Genomic DNA, 20,262 nt, shown 5'->3' with positions numbered 1-20,262 from the left:
CAGAGGCAGCACCTGGCCAGATCCAGAGTCCCTGTGGCGGCGTCTGTTGCTATCAGGATTTGTGAGGCTACATAATTCTACCAGTGTGTGATGCTGAAGGCCATTATGGGATATTATACAATGAAACTATACGTGTTGCTATGAAAGACCACACCGCATCGTTATATGTTCTGTGGTCCTCGCTAGCTACTGTATATATAACCTGTCCATTTCAAACAGTGCTATGTTGACCACAAGACCTTGTGCTTTCTAAGTTCAGTTTGTGCACAGCCATCATAGAATACCTCTGATTTGGGGGGGGGGGGGGGTTATGTGCCTGTCTAGGGTTCAGATGTTGAAAAAATTATAATAAAACAATCTTTTCCCCTTTGAGTGGCAACTCAGGCATACCCGTGTACCAGGGCGTTCACAGAGCTGCCATCAAATCTCTGTGTTTTGGTTGTCATGACACCAGCAGTGGTGAGTGCCTAACGTAGCCTAACTTCTGTAGCCTGGTTGCATCCGTGTTCCACACAATATTGCCTTGAACAATTACTGCGTCCCTCAAACGTTTTTCAGCTCACTAAAAATATTTAAGGTCACATCTTCACTTGGTGTTTAAATAAGGTGACTATACTCTAAAAAATATCCTTTGAAAAATAAATATGAATCTGCATTCTAAAAGAAAACTATGATTTCTTCCTCATTCGCATGTAGAAACTTTTTTTGGTATGGGATTTAAATCAACCTCTGTGTCTCTAAAATAAATTTGAACAATATAAATATAGTGTATCATACATTATGTCGTACGTAATTGGAATCTTATACAAAAGATAACATATATAAAAACCAGAGAAAAAATGAAGTGGACTCCAGTCAAACCCCTTCATGTTCTAATCTGAAGATACTGCACTGCTATGGTGGTGACATCTCAGCAGCAGAGCCTGATTGAGGATGGGGAGAGAGGGAGAGAGGGAGAGAGGGAGAGAGAGAGAGAGAGAGAGAGGAGAGGGAGAGAGAGAGGAGAGGGAGAGAGGGAGAGAGGGAGAAAGGAAGAGGGAGAGAGGAGAGGGAGAGAGAGAGAGAGAGAGAGAGGAGGAAAGAGGGAGAAAGGAAGAGAGAGTGAGAGGAGGAGAGAGAGAGGGAGAAAGGAAGAGAGAGAGAGGAAGAGAGGGAGAGAGAGGAGAGGGAGAGAGGGAGAAAGGAAGAGAGAGTGAGAGTAGGCAGGGGGAGGGTGGAGTTTCCGGATTATGATGACTTACAGGCAATCTGTGCCCCTGGTGGTGGTGGTGGTTTGGCGGCCCAAAATGACCTCTCTATGGGCCACGCCAGCTACCTGGACACAGGCTACCTGGACACAGGCTGGCTGGACACAGGCTGGCTGGCTGGCGTCGGGCCTCTCAGCGTGCTAGCGTGGTGATCAGGCTGGCGCACATCTCAAAGAAGTCCATGGTGTGGCTGCCCTGGCGAGGTGCCAGCATCGGCATGCTGCCCGTCAGCGAGCCCGGCAGGGAACTGCTGAGCTGGGGCATCTCCATGGCGACCGACGCCGAGTCGATGCTAAGGCGTTGCCGGTGGAGTCCGGCGATGGAGCCAGAGCGCTGCGGCGTAGACGAGCCGGACTTCTGCTCAATGATGTCGTCTGAAAAGGACGAATAGAGGAGAGCAGTCGATTATGAGGCTTTCAGATACAACATCATGAACTGATGAGCTCATCAGATACAACATCATGAACAATAGATTTTTGTGGCTATATAATGAGTGCTAATCAATGCTAAGTCTCTCAGCAGTCTTATGTGACTAAGCATATTTTACCAGTCTTATGTGACTAAGCATATTTTACCATCAATGCTCTTGAAGTCCAGCAGGTAGCTCCGGTTGTCCACCTGGTAGAGCTGCAGACTCATCTTCACAAAGTTGCCTGTGACTGGATTCTTCCTCCGCACACGCAGGTGGTACGGGTTCACAACCTACAAAAGAGAAAAAAAGGTTTTCTGTTAAAAGCATGTTATGTCCAAAAGAAAGCCACTGCATTGCATAACACTGTCTGTGATGTGTGAGGAAATGTTCTTGTCTTGTCCTTGTTCTTTTAATCATACACATTATAGTATTACTCAATATATGCATGGTAACAATTTACACAACTTCCCTTCACACCAATTAAATATATAAGCACACATAATCAATTTCTAAACTTCAGCAGCATTCAGCAGGGACTGGTTTCCAAGCGAGTTTAATATATTATTCATGCGAGCTACCCCCCCAACCCCCTCCCAGATCCAGCACGAACCTTCCAGTCATACTCCAGCTGCTTCATGGCCCGGTACACCTCGGCCATGATGTCGTAGGGTTTGCTCTGGCTACGGATTCCCAGGTGCCACTTGGCCTTCTTGACGGTGATCGGCTTGGGCTTGGTGGTGTTGAGGGCGTCGAGGGGGCATCGCGCCTTGGGGCTGTCCACCAGCAGCGGGGGCATGCGCTCGGGGTGCGGCTTGACCCCCGGCGGCAGGGCCATGCCCTCCTCGATGAAGGAGCCGGTGGGGGGGCTGGAGGCCAGGTAGAACTCGCTGGCCTGGTGCATGATGCGCCGGTTGTCGATGATGAGGTGGTAGGCCACGGCCAGCTGGTCCTGGGGGTCGCCGCTGTACAGGCTGCTCATCACCTCCGACTCGGTGCACTCGAACTTCTCGCACACCTCGCGCACCGCCTCCTCGTCCACCACCGTGGAGTCGTACGACGGGTCCTCAGGAAACAGGTAGCCTGGCAGGTCCTGCTTGAACCACTCGTGCTCTCTGGGGGAAACAGTTAGGGATCAGAATCAGAATCAGAATCAGGTTTTATTGGCCAAGTGAGTTTGCACAAACAAGGAATTTGACTTAGCAGAGTGGCTCTCAATGTGCTTACACAAAATATACATTACAACACAATACAAAACAAACAGTGCAACAGTGCAACAGTGCAACGGTCTAAGAAGTTTAAAGAATATGTACAAGGCGGAATGGCTATATACAGTAGCTGTGAAATGTTGCACAACAATAGTGCAAAGAAGAAGTGGAGAGTGCAAGAAGTGCAGGGATAAATATATATATATGCTACAGTGGGTTAGCTGTTCAGTAGTGAGACGGCGAGGGGGAAGAAACTGTTTTTGTGTCTGGAGGTTTTGGCGAACAGTGATCTGTAGCGCCTACCAGAGGGGAGGAGTTTGAAAAGTTTGTGTCCGGGGTGTGAGGGGTCTGCAGTGATTTTTCATGGAAGCGGGCTGTTAGTATATCAGTTGTCACAATCACTAGACAAACACACGTCTCTTGCCAACATTACTCTCCTCATGTCACAAGGAGACAAGGTTACAAGTGTCCAATACATTACGAAATAAAGGCTTCTTATGTACTGTGCAATAGCTGAATGGGCCAATCCCTCGCTCAGTGGATTCTACTAGATTACTGAAACATCGAGAACAAGTGGATACCAAATCCGGTGGAAACTCGCTCTCGATGGCTTATGCTCCACTATGGAGTGACACACACACACACACACACACACACACACACACACACACTATCGATGGTCTATGCTCCACTATGGAGTGACACACACACACACACACATACACACACACAGGTTAGGTCAATGTGAAATGTTGTACGTATGTAAAACTGGGGCTCAGTTTTAGAGTAAATGGCATCTACACTGCTTGTTTACAATGACATCTGTGTATCGGTGTATTTAACAACGAACATGGAAAACACTACGGGACATCCTTGATGGAAAACACTACGGGACATCCTTGATGGAAAACACTACGGGACATCCTTGGTGATCCATTACTGGCTCTGTGAGCTCCCCTCACCTGGAGCGCCCCTCACCTGATGTCTTTGAGCGCCCCTCACCTGGAGCGCCCCTCACCTGATGTCTTTGATGGTGGCTCTCTGTGAGCGCCCCTCACCTGATGTCTTTGATGGTGGCTCTCTGTGAGCGCCCCTCACCTGATGTCTTTGATGGTGGCTCTCTGTGAGCGCCCCTCACCTGATGTCTTTGATGGTGGCTCTCTGTGAGCGCCCCTCACCTGATGTCTTTGATGGTGGCTCTCTTCAGGGGGTCGACCTGCAGCATGAGCATCAGGAGGTTGGCCACCGAGCGGTTCAGGTACTCTGGGATGTAGAAGACTCCGCCACGGATCTTCTTAAAGAGGGTGGGAACGTGTTCATCGTCGAAGGGCAGCGTCCCGCACAGGAGGGCGTAGAGGATGACCCCGCTGCTCCAGATGTCCACCTCGGGACCAGCATACAGCCTGCGAGAGACACAGCAGACATGAGCGCACAGGCTGCCTGCACTATGCTGTTAGAACAGAATCGGCCCTATTTTGAGCAATGTGGGCAGCAATATGTAATAAGTCTCAGACATGGTTTTCAACTCAGTTGAACCGTAGTCGCTAGCATTTATTTAGTTGTTTATTTTTTTTGTTTGTGAATAAAACCTAGCGCTAGCTATCTAGATAACGTTCCACTCATCCATTCAGATGTATCCTGAGTCTGTCACGAATTCCCCTGAATTCTAGTTTGTTTTTCATCTGGGTTGTGTTCATGTGTTATCATCCCCTGTCATTTCAGATCCGGCTACGCCCACAGGCTCGGCAATCTCCTCATCTCTCTCACCTGTTAAATCTCCGCCCATCTCTGCACCTGCAGCTCATCTCCGCATTAGGTGCTGTGTATTTATACCTGCCCGCTATCATCTGTTCTTTGCCAGATTGTCTTGTGTGTTTAGCCAAGCTTTCCCGCGATTTTGTCTGTTAACCATATACCTGATTACCCTGTATTTAGACCCTGGACTGTACCTCGGATTCCGTTTTCTCTGCCTGCCCCTCGTCTGACTTGTCTGCTGTACTATCTGATCTCCCGGTTCTGACCCTGCCTGCCTGTCCATCGTTTACGGATTACCCTGCCTGCTCCTTGTCGGATGGTTTGCTGTACGGACGGATCTCCTGGTTTTGACCCTGCCTGCCTGTCCATCGTTTACGGATTACTCTGCCTGCTCCTTGTCGGATGGTTTGCTAAACGGACGGATCTCCCGGTTTCGACTCTGCCTGCCTGTTCCCCGGCTAACTCTGCCTGCTTCCCTGTAGGATTACTGAGACACTGGGCTTATGACCAGGGTTTGACTCTGTTGTATTGTAAACAAGTAAACAAACGCAAAACTATTTTCTGTGTCTGTCGTGCTTTTGGGTTCCGGTTGTGTCTGTACCTGAGAACGTTACAGAGTCAACATACTTAAGCATTATTATCTAACTGCACTCACAGCACTATCATCAAATAAATATCCATTATAGTAAAATGTTCATCCTTTGCGGAGGTCATGACCTCTAACCTTCCGGAGATGACCTCTGGGGCAGCGTAATTGGGAGACCCGCAGCTGGTCCTCAGGAACTCCCCGTCTGACATCATGTTGGATAGACCTGCCAATGGCAGATGAGACAAAAAGCCTAATTAGTCCACAGAGCAGGAGAGAGGACAGAGCAGAGTGTTTGTTTGATGATGCCATGGCAACCGGAGGTGTGATCTAATGAGCGGCTAATGAGATTAGCACAGCAAAAACTATGAGGTGATCTGGTTCAGTCAAAGCTGACTATGTGGACTTCGAGGTCAAGCATTTGGCTAGACAAGTCATAAGAGCTAGTAATTGGCAGAGCCAACCTGTCATGGTTTCTAATGAGTGTCTACTCTCCTTTCATTTTACTGTCCAGAAGGATCAGACACAGTTCCTCACTCTGGTGTCGCTAAATATCATAAATTAGTTCCTAACCATTCCTATTTTGTCAATGGCATTACATGAACAAGAGAAGTCTTTATCAAAGAAATATCTCAAATGTATCCCTCAGAATAGAGGAGAGTCTCTCACTCTCCACCCTCTTTTTGTTTGTTTTGGTTTCTGCGAGGGAGGCCGGTTTGGAGATACTTCACCTTCGACTGCCCTCACCTTCCTCAGTGTTCAGTGTGATTTCACTGCAGTTTAAGGCTGCGTGCTCCTCTCCTGAACCCTATCACATAACAGCAGACCACACAGGACCACTTCCTGAGTGGAGAGCAAACACTGACTGTTGCTGAACAACTCTCCAATTCATGCCTTCTCTCTGTCTCTCCCTCTCTCTCTCTCTCTCTCTCTCTCTCTCTCTCCTTCTCTCTGTCTCTCCCTCCCTTTCATGTTCTCTTGTCCTCTACCTAACTCTCGATGTCTATATATTACAGTTCGTCTCTATATCTCCTCTCTCTAGCTGTCTCTCAATGTCTATATATTACCGTTCGTCTCTATATCTGGGGCGACAGTGGTACAGGGGGGGCAACAGTGAAGTCTGTTGCTATCAGAAGGTTGCCTGTCAAAGGGTCCTTGAACCCCTAATTGCTCCTGATGTGCAGTGTGCCATCAGTGTACATGTAAAATGTGTATACATCCTTGTAAGTCGCTTTGGATAAAAGCGTCTGCTAAATGTAATGTAAATATCTCCTGTTTCTCTTTCTCCGAGGTTTGAAAAAGTCGAGTGTGTTGGGGGAGCTGCTGTTTCCGTTGGAATGGATGTTTTTATTTTTAATTGTCGAAGGCTCGTGGAACCTCTCCAACTCTCGTTCTCTCTGTCCTTTTGCTCCTCTCTCTATTCTATCCCCGTCCCCCGTCCCCCATCCTCGTTTCTCCTTCTCTCTCACCGAAGTCGGCGATCTTGGCATTCTTGCTGCTGTCCAGCAGGACGTTCTCAGGTTTCAGGTCCCGGTGAACTACCATGTGTCTGTGGCAGTAATCCACCCCAGAGATAATCTGCTGGAAGAGCCGCCTGGCCTCTGTGTCCTCCACCTGCTCCGAGAGAGAGAGAGAGAGAGAGAGAGAGAGAGAGACTGTTAATGCCTCTGTGTCCTCCACCTGCTCCAAGAGAGAGAGAGAGAGAGAGAGAGAGAGAGAGAGACAGTTAATGCCTCTGAGTCTTCCACCTGCTCCAAGAGAGAGAGAGAGAGAGAGAGAGAGAGAGAGAGACACTGTTAATACCTCTGTCCTCCACCTGCTCCAAGATAGAGAGACACTGTTAATGCCTCTGTGTCTTACACCTGCTCCTAGAGAGAGACTCTGTTAATGCCTCTGAGTCATTCCATGTGAAGTGTACCAATGGCTCCCACTCGACCGTCTCAGATTTGGCTGAAAAAATTCAAGGTTGTTTATACACTTCTTAATAGGTATAGTCCCAAATATTAGCTCTCTACTCCCAATAGTTTTGTCACAAAAAGATGTTATAGCAACTATGTCATGTGCATTTTCAGATTTCAGATTTCAGTGTTTTCTGAAGAGCCATTTTCAAATTGCTATAACTAGAAAAGTATTTAAGCTAGCTCCTTCAAACTTTCTAAGTTAAAATCTGATACCATTACTTGAAGAATATGGACTTCCAAGGGTGTGGCTTGGGTATATCCTAGTATTCGGCGTGCTTGAATTTGCTCGAAAATTTGACTCTACGCTCTGTTGCAGCATCTTTGAAGGCCTGTGGAAAGCTCAATGTTAAAGCTAAAGACTTGATATTATACACAGACTTTCCTATGTATGCTCTGTATATTGTATTATTGTTAGACACTGTTAATGCCTCTGTGTCTTCCACCTGCTCCAAGAGAGACACTGTTAATGCGGGCACAAAATGCTCATGCACACGCACACACGCAGGCACACGCACACACACACGCACTCCCACACAAATGCTCACCAGCTCTGACATAAGGAGAGCTAATTAAAGAACGCATACAAACACAATCACACATAACCTAGTACCATACCATAACATAATTACTAATAGTATTATTTCATGTCTTTATTGGTGATATAATTACATCACTCTTTCTGCACCCAACGATATAAGATGAACCTCAAGATGAGTAGACGAGAGCAACGTGTAAAACTCTAACCTGGGATTTTGGCTATTCTCCTTGGCCTTCTAAGCTTTTAAGTTGCTTTGTCTATTATGGGATAAGAGGCGCCCTTGTTGTTGGTATATGGAGCAGGCTAGAGTAGGCTAGAGCAGGCCCAAAGCTAATCCTCAGGAGCAGCGTGTCTCACCCTGTCTTCATATTGGCTTACTACATTCACAGCACTGATCTGCAATTGACAACACATACAGTATATTGCCTTGCAAATTATGTCCCAAAAGGTAAACTTTGACATAATTTGTTTTATTTCACAAAATGGGGTTATCACTGTTGTTCTCACATGCCATCAAGTTCAATACACAATCCAAGTCACAAAAGTTATGTGGTAAGGCATTCAAACTTGATGTATGATCCAATGCAACACGTGTGTTAAAATACTGTATTTTTCTACAACAGACAGCATCAGAATACTCCAGAGAGCGTGACGTGCCGCGTGCCTTACCCTTCCGTGCTTACAGATGTAGTCGAAGAGCTCCCCTCCAGACACGTACTCCATCACCATGAAGAAGTCTGTGGGGGTGCTGATCACCTGATACCTGAAACACAGGAAAGAAATACTGATTAGGGCTGGACCATAGAAACTCATTAAAATATACATTAGATCTTAAAACCATAGATGTAACAGTTCCTCATCCACAACCTCAATGTGTCAACCACGTTTTATAACAATGTAATGAATCTATGATCATTTTTCGCTATTAATAAAATGACTGAAGAGATCTGGACGGCTTCGGAGCTCTCGTTTAATTTCAGTAATTGGAAAAGGTTTAGGTGCTCACTAACCGGCTCCCAAAGGACTCGACTCCTTACAAACTCAACATCATTTGGGCTGGTTCCCCCGCCAAGAGAAAGCTCATTCTTATTATCAAGCCATTTCTCTGACATGCAATGAAGCCATTGTGTTTGACAGGCCGAGTGGGTAGTGCTGCTCCTGACACATGGACATATGGTGTCAAAGAGAAAGTTTACATGTGTCGGGGGGGGGGGGGCGTGCTCATCCCCTCTGAGGGATCCTTTCTCTCTGACACCATACATCCATGTGTCGGGGGGAGCGTGCTCATCCCCCTCTGAGGGATCCTTTCTCTGGGGCTTTCTCTGCTTCTTCCCTCATGGCCGCCCCGCCGCTCCGTCATGGGCAGGCTACTGATTGGAGGAGACAGACTTTCACAACACTCCAGAGATATATAGCCATTCAGACAGACACACACACAGTCACACACACACAGACGCAACACATACAGACGACAGACAGACAGACAGACAGACACACACACACACACTGACATAGACAGACAGACTCAACACACACAGAGACACACACACACACACACACACACACACACAAACAAACACACACAGACTCAACACACACACACACAGACACACAGACAGACAGACACACACACACAACACACACACTGACTCCACACACAGACAGACAGACACACACAACACACACACTGACTCCACACACAGACAGACAGACACACACACACACACACACACACAGACTCAACACACACAGACACACACACACACTGACTCCACACACACACACACACTCCACAGCTGAGATGACAGTGTGTGCCTCAGAGCCTGCTCTGGCGAATGGGAGAGAAAATGTTGAGACTGTCGGGGAGAGAGTGCAGATACACACACACACAGACACACACACACAACACACACACACAACACACACACACTGTCAGGGAGAGAGTGCAGATACACACACACACAGACACACACACACACAGACACACACACACTGTCAGGGAGAGAGAGCAGATAAAGGGCTTATTATAGTTCACTTCCCCACGCCGCTGCTGAAGATGCAGAACCCTGGCAGCACTGAATGGCCCACCCGACGAACACACACCAACACACACACACACATACTGTATACACACACACACATACTGTATACACACACACACATAGTGTATATATACACACACACACACACATAAACACACACACACACATACTGTATACACACACACACATAGTGTTTATACACACACACACACACACACACACACACTCATATACTGTATACACATGCACCACGCACAAACACACACACAAATATACATACGCAGACTCACACACACATACATACACACGCAACACTCACGCACATACTCAAATGTACACATGCAGGCTCACACACACACACTTCTTACACATGAACCATTCATAAACTCACACACACACAAATATACACATGCGGACTCTCACACACACACATACATATACACGCACCAAGCACAAACACACACAAAACACAAACCACACACACATACATGTTCACAACCAGTGTTGTGCATGAACGCGTTCAAAAGAACGCGTTCATTGAACACGTTCATTTTTATGAGAACGATGAACTGAACGCAACTTCATGACAAATAATGAATTTGAACGGTGAACAGGTTCATATTATCTGAGGTCCAGCGCCACTGAGGTCTAGCTAAAACATTACGGAATGTTTTCCTTCTGCTGAGGAAAGACGCTGTCTAAATCGAATGCTTGTACCATGTCGTTGCTCAGTACCTGTAAGGCCATAGTAATTATTTGTTAAATTGCCCAGACAGACCATGTTTCGGTAAATGACCATATTTGGTAATTGCGTTGGTCATGTGACTCCACTTCTCACGGTGCAAAGTTTTGATATCGCTTCACGGCATATTTAGATGGAGTAGCAGTTAACTTCGGGCATATTTTCACATAATTGAACGTTGCACTTTGTTGAAGTTGTGTGCGTCCATGTATACGTGGGTTTGACTTTGTAGCCTACCTTGTCATTATGTGTTTGTTATAGTTTAGCTTTCTCATATTTGTTACGAGCACTGTCACTTAATTGATCTAGCATGATGCACTGTTCGTGAACTCGCTTAGCATAAGCTGCTAATGTACAAATACGAGTGTTACAGGGTTTACCTATGCTAACTTTTGAACGGTCTTTCATTTAGTGTACATGCCCTTGTTGCCCTGAGATTAAGCCAGTAGTATGTCATTGCTGAAGAGGTAAAATTATTACCCTGTTATTATTATTAGTTCCCTGTATAATTCATTATTTAAATGGTACTACATACTAATAAAAAAAACAATGAAAATGAACTGAACTCTGAACTAGTTCAGAATTTAAATGGTGAACTATGAACGTGAACGATTCATTTTTACTTGTATGAACTGAACTTTGAACTAGTTCATGAGAGGTGTGAACGTGCACAACACTGTTCACAACACACATCCATGAAGCATTCTCTCTCTCTCTCTCTCTCACACACACACACACACACACACACTCATGCAAGCTGCCATACTTAAGTCTGGTGAGTGTCTTCTCTAGGCCTAAAAATAACACTGACAGGTCATCAGCATCAGACAGAGGAGAATAGGAAAGAGTTTGTGTGTTGAGGTAACAAATGGAATGGAATGGAATATGGGGAAAGAAAAGGAGAAGAGCTGAAAAAGATTGACAAAACAAGACAGCGTTGGTTCAGCCATGTGTGTGTGTGTGTACGTGACTGTGTGCCTGTGTTTGAGAGGCGGGGGGGGGGGGGGTGAGAAAGACAGAGAGGCAGAGAGCGAGGGAGCAAAAATAGAGCGTGTGTGAGAGCGACGGAAAGAAATAACACACGCAAAACATTGAAAATCTCCCAGGGATTAGGCCCCAGTCCTGTATCCTTGAGCTGAGCTGACTCTGCTGAACAGAGGCGCCCATGCTGGGGACGGACGGGTCAGCTTGCTGTGTGGGAGAGAGTTAATGAAAACTGACTTCAAAGTCCATGCACGCCAACACCGCACCCGGCTCTCACAGCACACAGCGCTTCTCAAAGCAGCAGTTCAAATCAGTGTGCTTCCAGTGACCTACAGAGTTCAAATCAGTGTGCTTCCAGTGACCTACAGAGTTCAAATCAGTGTGCTTCCAGTGACCAACAGAGTTCAAATCAGTGTGCTTCCAGTGACCTATAGAGTTCAAATCAGTGTGCTTCCAGTGACCTACAGATTTCAAATCAGTGTGCTTCCAGTGACCTATAGAGTTCAAAGCACCTAAGCACTGATTATTCCCACACTTTACAACACATTGCTCTTCTGACTCCAGAAATAGCACGCCTAAAGTACTGTGTAATATGCTGTGTAGCTCGAATAAATATCAAACCAAAATCAATATCAATCCTTCAAAACATAAAGGAACAGTAACCTGGGGGAAACTGTTACATTTGTAAACCGTTTCAAAGCACTTCTTATGACAAGGGAAATGAAAATAACCCAAAGTCATGCGAACAGTTAATGAAACTGAGATAATGTGAGAAAGTAGATCTATTGACTAGTAATGCCGTTTGAAACAGTTCCTTTGGTAGGCTATGCATGGCCTTCAATTCTTCAGAATGGGTACCCTCATATGACAGGACAGACTAAAGAAACGATCTTAATTTCATAAACTATACCATTTAAAGTGCAAACTAACTCCTATTCTATATTTTCATTTTTAAACAATTTGTGACAAGAGTTTTTTGGTGTTCAGTCATGGTATTCCACTTACAGCTTGATGATATGAGGATGCCGAAAGAGCTTGAGATTCTGGATCTCCCGTTTGATTTTGCCGACCACATCGAGACTGCGAATCTTCTGTCGATTAAGGATCTTAACTGCAACTTTATGTCCAGTTAGCTGGTGCTCTCCAACTGCACACACACACACACACACACACATTGAGGTCCACACTGTTGTCACACACGTTTACAGGCTTCCATTTGTGGCAAACTAAACCAGACATGTTGACTTGACTTTCTGGCCTTAATAGTCACGGAGGTCTCGGTAGCCTTGTGGATACTCTGGTACCAGGTAACTATGGACCAGATACTTTTTTTCAAGTCAACCACTAACTGGTTAAGGACTACTACGTAAAGTAACTGGATGCATAAATCGCTTCAGTGAATTGGGCTGAGGCTGTTATCGTCGCATATTCTTGAGATTCGTAGAAATCATGCATTTAATTACCACATAGAGAAGAAAATACAATACAAACTCCCTGAATCCCACAAATTGACCTCGATAGTTCAAACTAACGAGTGTGTGTGATATTTAATTCCCGATATTTAATGATTCCGTAATATTTAATGACACATTTGGCACGCGGAGAAGAGGATAGACTTTACGATGACTCAGAGCCACCAGTCAGTATAAGGATGATACAAATGTTTTAGTATTTGCATCAAAAGTTGCAAAATTACTAAAAAGTTCGAGACGACTAAAGTTACTTTCCTTTGCTCTGCGTCCGGATAGAACAGAATTGAGGCAAGGCTAGTAAGGCGTGACGATAGCAGTGTCCTTTGCTGTAAACATGACATTGTGATTTCAAGGTTAGTTTGTGTTGTCTATGTCACAGTTATCATCTATTCTATGAATGTGGTTCGGTGTGAAACTAATTACAAAATGAAGCAACCGTAGCCTATGTATGAAGAAACAACAAGCGAGTGGCTACACCTGCCCTAACCTGCGCGTTCATGTAGCTGACTTAACAGGCCTTCTGCTTTTACGAAAACATCAATCGACGTCAATGGGCCACTTAATTTTGATAACAGAACAGCATTCACATCAGTTTTGACACAAGGAGTCCCATTCATGTGGAAGAAACCTGCTTTGCTATGAATAGCGTAACTACGCAGGCTAGTTTTATTGAGAAAAGTTACCACGGAGCCATATGTTCACTCTCCTGATAATGATATCAAGAACGCTTTACACCTCTTAACCATGCAGACTAATGACATTAATCATGTTATTTCGGCCTACAAGCCGTGTTTTCACGGATATAAACAGAATAGGCAAGGTCATAGTCGCCCTGCGGTCAGTTGGCAAAATTATTCCATCTTGGCATTGACGATAACAATTGCAATTACAGAACTGAAAGTGTTCACATCAGGAGAGCACACGCACTTGCTTACATGAACTATAATCAGTTTTTAAGTACCGACGCTACGCAAACATGTATACATGGCTTGGTAACCTCCGTGGATTCGTGGAATCTTCTACCCACACTCAGAAAGTATTGGTCACTAGATCACAACACCTATTCCTTCACAACAAGCAGATAACGAATTTTAAGACACGAGTCTCTTTAAATCCAATCAATGTATCTCACTGAATCAGCTAATAATATATGCGAAAACAGACTATCGCGCTCCGGTGCTGGAAATATTCGCGTAAAAATTACTGATATTCTTAACATACGTTTACGTAGTTTACTGATCTCATACACTGCGTGCTTAGATATTTCTACGTTAGCCAGCCTAGGTATACTGCGTACACGAGCCACCGGCAAGTTCAATGCTGTAATAGGCACAAAAACATACGATTTGCCGTGATCTAATGAAAGGTGAGCATGGAACACAGAAAAAGGAAGTCACTTAACTCTTGACTTTCCCAAAGGTGCCAACTCCGAGTGTGTCCCCGAGGATATAGTGTCCTATCTTAACCCTGCCTTCGTGTTTCTGCTTCTCAGCCATTTTACCATTTGGGATCCTTCGTTTACAGTCGCTTGTGTGCAGAGGGAGGCGGGGTCGACCTGTAGTAGACACTACATGAAGGCACAAGATCACGCATAGCTCTTTAAATACATTCTTCTTATTTTTCTTCTTCATATTATTATTAGTATTATTGTTATCATTGTTGTTGTTATTATGTCAAATAACATAGTAGTTATAGCGATGCATATTTAAACATATAGTGTAAACCAATGTTTGTATTGAGCCCACTCAAAAGGCATCGACTTTTGTTTACTTGTTTACTTTACCGTTCATCGTCAATAAACTAGCTTTCAACACGTGTTGGTCGTCTTTTGTTTCTTTACCATTGTTTCTATGTAGCATGCATGTTTGCATGATGCCTGTGGCTTAGTTCAAAATGTGCTTAATTAAGCTGCCATCGTCTGTTTTAACAGTGCATAATTGGGTAAAACAAAACTAACGTGTGCGTGTTGTTTCGCATGAGTAGTAAAAGACTGCAAAATAAACTTTTATTTATTATAGTCTAAACTAATATATTTTAAAACAGAATATTATCTGATCCATCATAGCCTTGGTGCAATTTTGTAAATGCTCCAGCTCTATCCACCGGTAAATTGTGTGATCTAATAGGGTTGTCTATGGAGTTCGTGGTCCTCAACAGAAATAACCAATATCACCAATAGCATCATTTGCTACATGTTATCAAAGCAGGCCTGGAAGGATGATCATTTTGTACTTGCTTGCTGTCAGAACACGAGTTTGTATCATTTGGCGCTATGGATAATCTCTGCCACTAGGTGGCAGTATAGTCTCAGTATTTATGCGAGAAATGAGTTGTAGGCCTTTATGGTGCTTAAAAACTGGTCGTGGCTCAAAGGAGTTGTGCGAGATCTCGGTACTGTAACACTTTTGAAAGCTACAATCACCACACCAACTATGATGTGTTTGGGTGGACTGTGTAACGATTCATTAGATTAGATTTATTGGACAGTTGTGTTGTGTTGTATTGTATTGTATTCTATTGTGTTGTGTTGTGTTGTATATTTTGTGTAAGTACACTGAGAGCCACTTAGCCTGGAGTCAAATTCCTTGTTTGTGCAAACTTACTTGGCCAATAAACGTGATTCTGATTACTAATAATTAGTCATTACCGGTTGTATTTACAGTAAAAATTACTGGTTATATTTACAGTAATAATTACTGGTTAAATTAACAAATCAAATAACATTTACAGACTCAAATAATCATCGTCGTGAAAAATGGAGGAAGACAATAATAATAACCATTGTAAAAGACTACTTTATACATAACAACAACAATAATAATAATAAGCCCAACATGGTTATTGCTTTAACTTTAAAAATATACTCCATTCGTTAACTTCAAGCACATATTGGTATGCCAGTTCATCAGACACGAGTTGCCGCTCCATACATCCTCTTCTCCCAAAGGCCACCGCTTGGAGCAGTGTGGACCCGCGCCACTTTCAGGCAAAGTTGGGATCGAAGCATGGAGGCAAACACCCTCAGCGCAGACCTCGAGGAAGGGGGCTGAGCCTTGCAGATTGCTACGAGAAGCTTGGAGAGCGAAGGGGGAGGAGAAGAACAGGGACTCATAACACAGGGGTTGAGCTTCCACGACTCAGAACATTACTCTCAATTCAAGTCACCATCTGGGAAACGAGCGAGACCGAATTTCCATTCATTCAGTCTAAATTAAACAAAACTAGGTTGTTAGTTAGCGCTGAAAGCTACGGCCTCACGTTGATTTTTTTCTGCTACAACTTCTGGAAACTCAGTGGTTTAGAGGCTATCTACCGTTTTCTAACAGCATTGATGACTTCAGGCGTTGCTCTGTTGATTCCAACTCTCTAATACTTTCTCCTTCGGGTAGTTGGGAATTTGTTCTCCCAACTTAATGACACTACTCTGTTGACAAGAGTATTTTGGACAAATAACTCTGACTGATCATCCATCCTTTTGCCGCGTTTTGTGTGGACTGGGATTTAAACGCAAGAAGAGGACGGGTTCTCCAATGCAAAATTACATGTATGAGAAGGCAATGGCACAAGAGACAAGAAACGGCGGCACATCCACATTAAATAACAACAACGGCGTCGACAACAGCAAGAGGAAACTTTTAATAGGGTTAGATGTAATTTGCCTTCTGTTAGGTAAGTTGTTTTTGTTTGCATTTATATTTGCACTGCCTGCCAAAACATGACAATAGCAGATTCCCAGCATAACTTATAAGTCCACTTGTCAGATAAAAGTATATTATGTAAAGGTGTATATCTTCAAAAAATATATAACATCTCATGAGCGTGTTTGCAGTTGTACAGTATCGAGTTTAAACTGTCAGGAAATATAAACTAAGCAAACCACACATTCAACTCACCGCTGTTATTTAACTGACAGGTAACGTTAAGCCGACTGTCAGGAGAGAGTTTGCGCTGAATTAATGTGTCCATGCATTTAAAATGTTATCACCAGCACACAGTTGTATGCCGTTATACAGTGTTATCTGGGCATCAGAACATCTGACAACGCCACCCTTTTTGTCCAGAGAAACTTTTTTCACGCCAAGAAAAAGGCTCGTTTGCAATTACAGTATATAGCTGTTTACACATTGAAGATGAAAGTGTCTATTTTGTGTCAGTTTGGTTAGTGAGACCAAACCCGAAGCCGGGTTCTACTGGGGTGATGAGCGCAAATGTTATTGACATCCTTTAAAGTGGTACCAGTTCATGCTTATTGTGGTTTCCCGGGCCATTTACATTTTGAAGTAACAGGGCACTGACAGAATATGGTCAGTGTCTGCTTGCCTTAAGTTCCGTGACAAGTGTTGTAACCAATCAGCCTGAATGTTCACACACTCACATTTCTTACTATGGTTTTATAGCTAAATCATGCTTAGTTACAATTACGTACTAACTGACGTCCAGCTTTTCTCTGATGATTGTGAAATTGAATAGTTTAGATATCTTGCAAGACCCTGCAACATTTCCAAACAAGTTTTTGCCTGTGTTGTACCAATGACGACCAATTCTGGGCCGCCTCTTTCATTGAGCTTGAAGGCTTTATTGACCAATGATTGTTCTTGTGCCTGGAAACCATCACCAAGCAGAACCATCAGCGTCCCGTCCCTAAAAGCATCGGCCCTCCTCACCCCCAGAAAGCAAAAGATCAGGCGACTTGAGCCCAACCTTACACATTCTTTTAGGGGACCTTCCAACAAATCCCCCCCTGGAAAGCCAGCTGACGAGGCCTTGCTTGCTGCTTGCTACGGCATCGTATCAACTTTCTCTGGACATGCGCTCTCTCTCGCTCTCTCTCTCTCTCTCTCTTTCTCTGTCCCCTGTGAGTGTGGGGAGTTATCGTTCAGACATGTGGTTTTGAACAGCCGTGTAGTGCTTTTAAAGCCAGAGGACTCGCATGGGTGTGTTGTGGGACCTGTGAGTCACCATCCGCGGGGAGAGAGGCACTGTTGCCTTCAGAGATCAACACCGTTTGGGAAAGAGAGGCACTGTTGCCTTCAGAGATCAACACCGTTTTGGAAGGAGAGGACACATTTGCAGGTTGTGATGTTTAACAGCATGCACAGAAGTCTTCCAGAAAACTTTTGAGAGAGCTAGCGCAACAACAGACACACCTCGTAAAGCCAGACATCACAGATCCCAACTCTACCTCCTTAATGAAGCAAGACCATTGCAGACACAAATTTATTGCAAGTTTATATTGGCTGTAAAAAAAAAAAAAAATAGAGAGAGATGTATCCTCCATGAAACTGTTGACAGACGGCAAACTTCATTTAATACATATGGAGTGAATTTCCTGTGAAAACCAGCTTCATACTGTTGAGGGGGGAAAAAAATGAGGCTAGCGTTGATGGGGTGCTTCAAAAGGGGAGCGCAAACAAACATGGTCTTTGTGATGCTAAAGTCGGAGTGGCTGGCCTGCTTTTCTGTGGTGGAGGGGCTTGTGAAAGGGAAGAGGGGGACTCTTTGGGCAAAAAAGGGGGGGGGGGGGTGAAAAGGGGGGAGGGGTAAAGTTGGGGACAACTTGAAGAATGTATGACAGTGAATGGGCTTTGTTCTGGCTTATGCTGCCCCAAATTGCCCCTCTAGTCTGGTGCCGGGGTACCATCTGCTCCTCTGCCCTCTCTCTCACTCTCTCTCTCTCTCTCTCTCTCTCTCTCTCTCTCTCTCTCTCTCTGTGTGTGTATTTCTGTTTTTGTTTGTTACTGCGTCTTAGTGAAACGTCCATCTCTCACTTCACTTTTGCACTGCCAGAGCACGTTCATTTAAGAATCACATCCCGTTTTTTTTTTTTTTTTCAAATCAGATCCCATGAAAATGAGAACTCCTCAGAGTCTCCTCCGTGCTCTAGTTCTTTTGGACAGAAAATACACTTTTTAGATTCTTTAGTGCTGCAAAAAACTGCCCCTGGCCAGTCCGTCATGTCCCGGCTCTCAGAGACGTGGGGTGGTCTGTAGCCAGATGAGTAATGTATGTATGCAGAGAAATGGACCAACAGCAAACAAGTAAGCAGAGCATGGAGTGCTCACTCTGTCTCACTCGGTCTCACTCTGTCTCACACCCTCCGAGGCTCTGCCACCCCCCCCCCCCCCCCCAGACGTCAGGGAAAGTGCATTAACATACAGTGAGGCTGGAGAGGATCGCAGTGGAAGTGAAGTGCATCTCAACAGGTTGCCGCCCCATTCTTTCTCTGTAGAGGGCTACCTCATGAACACACACATATCACATACACAACCACATCTACACACACACACATTACATACACAACCACACATACACACACACATCACATACACAACCACACATACACACACACACACACACACGTACACACATGCATGCACACACACAAACATATAAACACACACACATATATATATATATATGTGTGTGTACGTATATATATACACACAGATACACAAGGGCAACTCATTTACATGATACATTCCTCCCTCTGAGACTGCTGATCATATCCCATTGAGAAATAGTGGACACATTTGAAAGTGGAACACTATTTGTAGTGGGTGTGGTTTTGAGGTCAGTTGGAGTCTTTTTCTCTCTCTTTTTGCTGCTTTTGTTTTTGGAAGTATATTTACCACACGGCGGGTACAATTGTGTCCCAGTCCTCACCCAATCATTTCCACTCAGGTAGTTGTTATGGCAGGACACACTTGGAGGTCCAATGACGCCAGGGTTTTCAGGAAACGGCGCTTCTAAAAGCGGCCCTCACCTCGCCGGCTTTGTGCCGTGGTGTCCTTTCCAAAGCCACACAAAGGGGCCAGGGGGCTATTCAAGGCCTGAGCGCAGAGCTCCACTCTCCCTGCATCTAAACACTCCTGGCCCCTCCAGCACTAGGAGCTTTCCAAACAGCCCCCCCCCCCTCACCCATATGACTTTTAATCCAGTTGGCTCGTCTAAAAGCAGTGGACAAGGAAATGGCTCTTCCAAAAAAAAACACAAAAAAATCTACATATGACATCTTTCCTGGACTGGCCACAGTAGGCCCTCAGTAAAGGAGAGGCCAAGCTTGGTCAGATTTTTGGATCAGGGTCACAGCTGTCTTCAGGGGAACATTTTGCAAATGGAATCAGCGTCTTGAACTGAATTCAACTTTTGAGGCCCCCCTAACCTACTGAAGTGGGGAATGCTTCTCCTCCTCATCCTCCTCCTCCCCTAACCTACTGAAGTGGGGAGTGCTTCTCCTCTTTTCTCCTAACCTACTGAAGTGGGGAATGCTTCTCCTCTTCTCCTCTCCTTTTTTTTTCTTTTTTTCCTCCTCGCTTTT

General features: G+C 44.7%; 2 protein-coding genes across 4 annotated transcripts in view; one reads left to right on the top strand and one right to left on the bottom strand.

The window, feature by feature from the left end:
- Nucleotides 1–1,141: 1,141 nt before the first annotated feature.
- On the bottom strand, nt 1,142–14,536 carry prkaa2 (protein kinase, AMP-activated, alpha 2 catalytic subunit). 2 transcript variants are annotated; one of them, XM_031574273.2, is made up of 9 exons: nt 14,347–14,536; nt 12,478–12,619; nt 8,374–8,467; nt 6,675–6,885; nt 5,344–5,431; nt 4,043–4,267; nt 2,270–2,771; nt 1,823–1,949; nt 1,142–1,621 (listed from the first exon to the last, which is right to left on the bottom strand). In XM_031574273.2, exons 1-9 carry the CDS (start codon nt 14,438–14,440, stop codon nt 1,380–1,382), a joined length of 1,725 nt encoding a protein of 574 aa, XP_031430133.1. In that variant the 5' UTR covers nt 14,441–14,536; the 3' UTR covers nt 1,142–1,379. The 2 variants fall into 2 exon arrangements, with proteins under 2 accessions (XP_031430133.1, XP_031430134.1); XM_031574274.2 differs by having other exon boundaries at nt 6,675–6,819; nt 14,347–14,531.
- Nucleotides 14,537–15,911: 1,375 nt separating this feature from the next.
- Nucleotides 15,912–20,262, top strand: part of plpp3 (phospholipid phosphatase 3) — a 46,197-nt gene continuing 41,846 nt past the window's right edge. The window contains exon 1 of one of the 2 annotated variants that reach the window (XM_012836164.3): nt 15,912–16,613. In XM_012836164.3, the coding sequence (XP_012691618.1) occupies nt 16,475–16,613 (139 nt within the window). In that variant the 5' untranslated portion in view covers nt 15,912–16,474. The remainder of the gene's footprint in view (nt 16,614–20,262) is intronic. The other variant, XM_012836163.3, reaches the window with a different exon arrangement.

Source organism: Clupea harengus, chromosome 10 (assembly GCF_900700415.2).
Source record: "Clupea harengus chromosome 10, Ch_v2.0.2, whole genome shotgun sequence".
Lineage (NCBI taxonomy): Eukaryota > Metazoa > Chordata > Actinopteri > Clupeiformes > Clupeidae > Clupea > Clupea harengus.
This window is presented reverse-complemented; position numbering and strand designations above follow the sequence as displayed.

What these genes read in the sequence shown, in the direction of transcription:
- prkaa2 (XM_031574273.2), bottom strand. Translation starts at nt 14,440, where the DNA reads ATGGCTGAGAAGCAGAAACACGAAGGCAGGGTTAAGATAGGACACTAT. An exon ending in CCAGAGGTCATCTCCGGAAG is followed by an intron (nt 4,268 to 5,343) that starts GTTAGAGGTCAT and finishes TGTCTCTCGCAG; the next exon opens with GCTGTATGCTGGTCCCGAGG. An exon ending in AGCTGGAGTATGACTGGAAG is followed by an intron (nt 1,950 to 2,269) that starts GTTCGTGCTGGA and finishes TCTCTTTTGTAG; the next exon opens with GTTGTGAACCCGTACCACCT.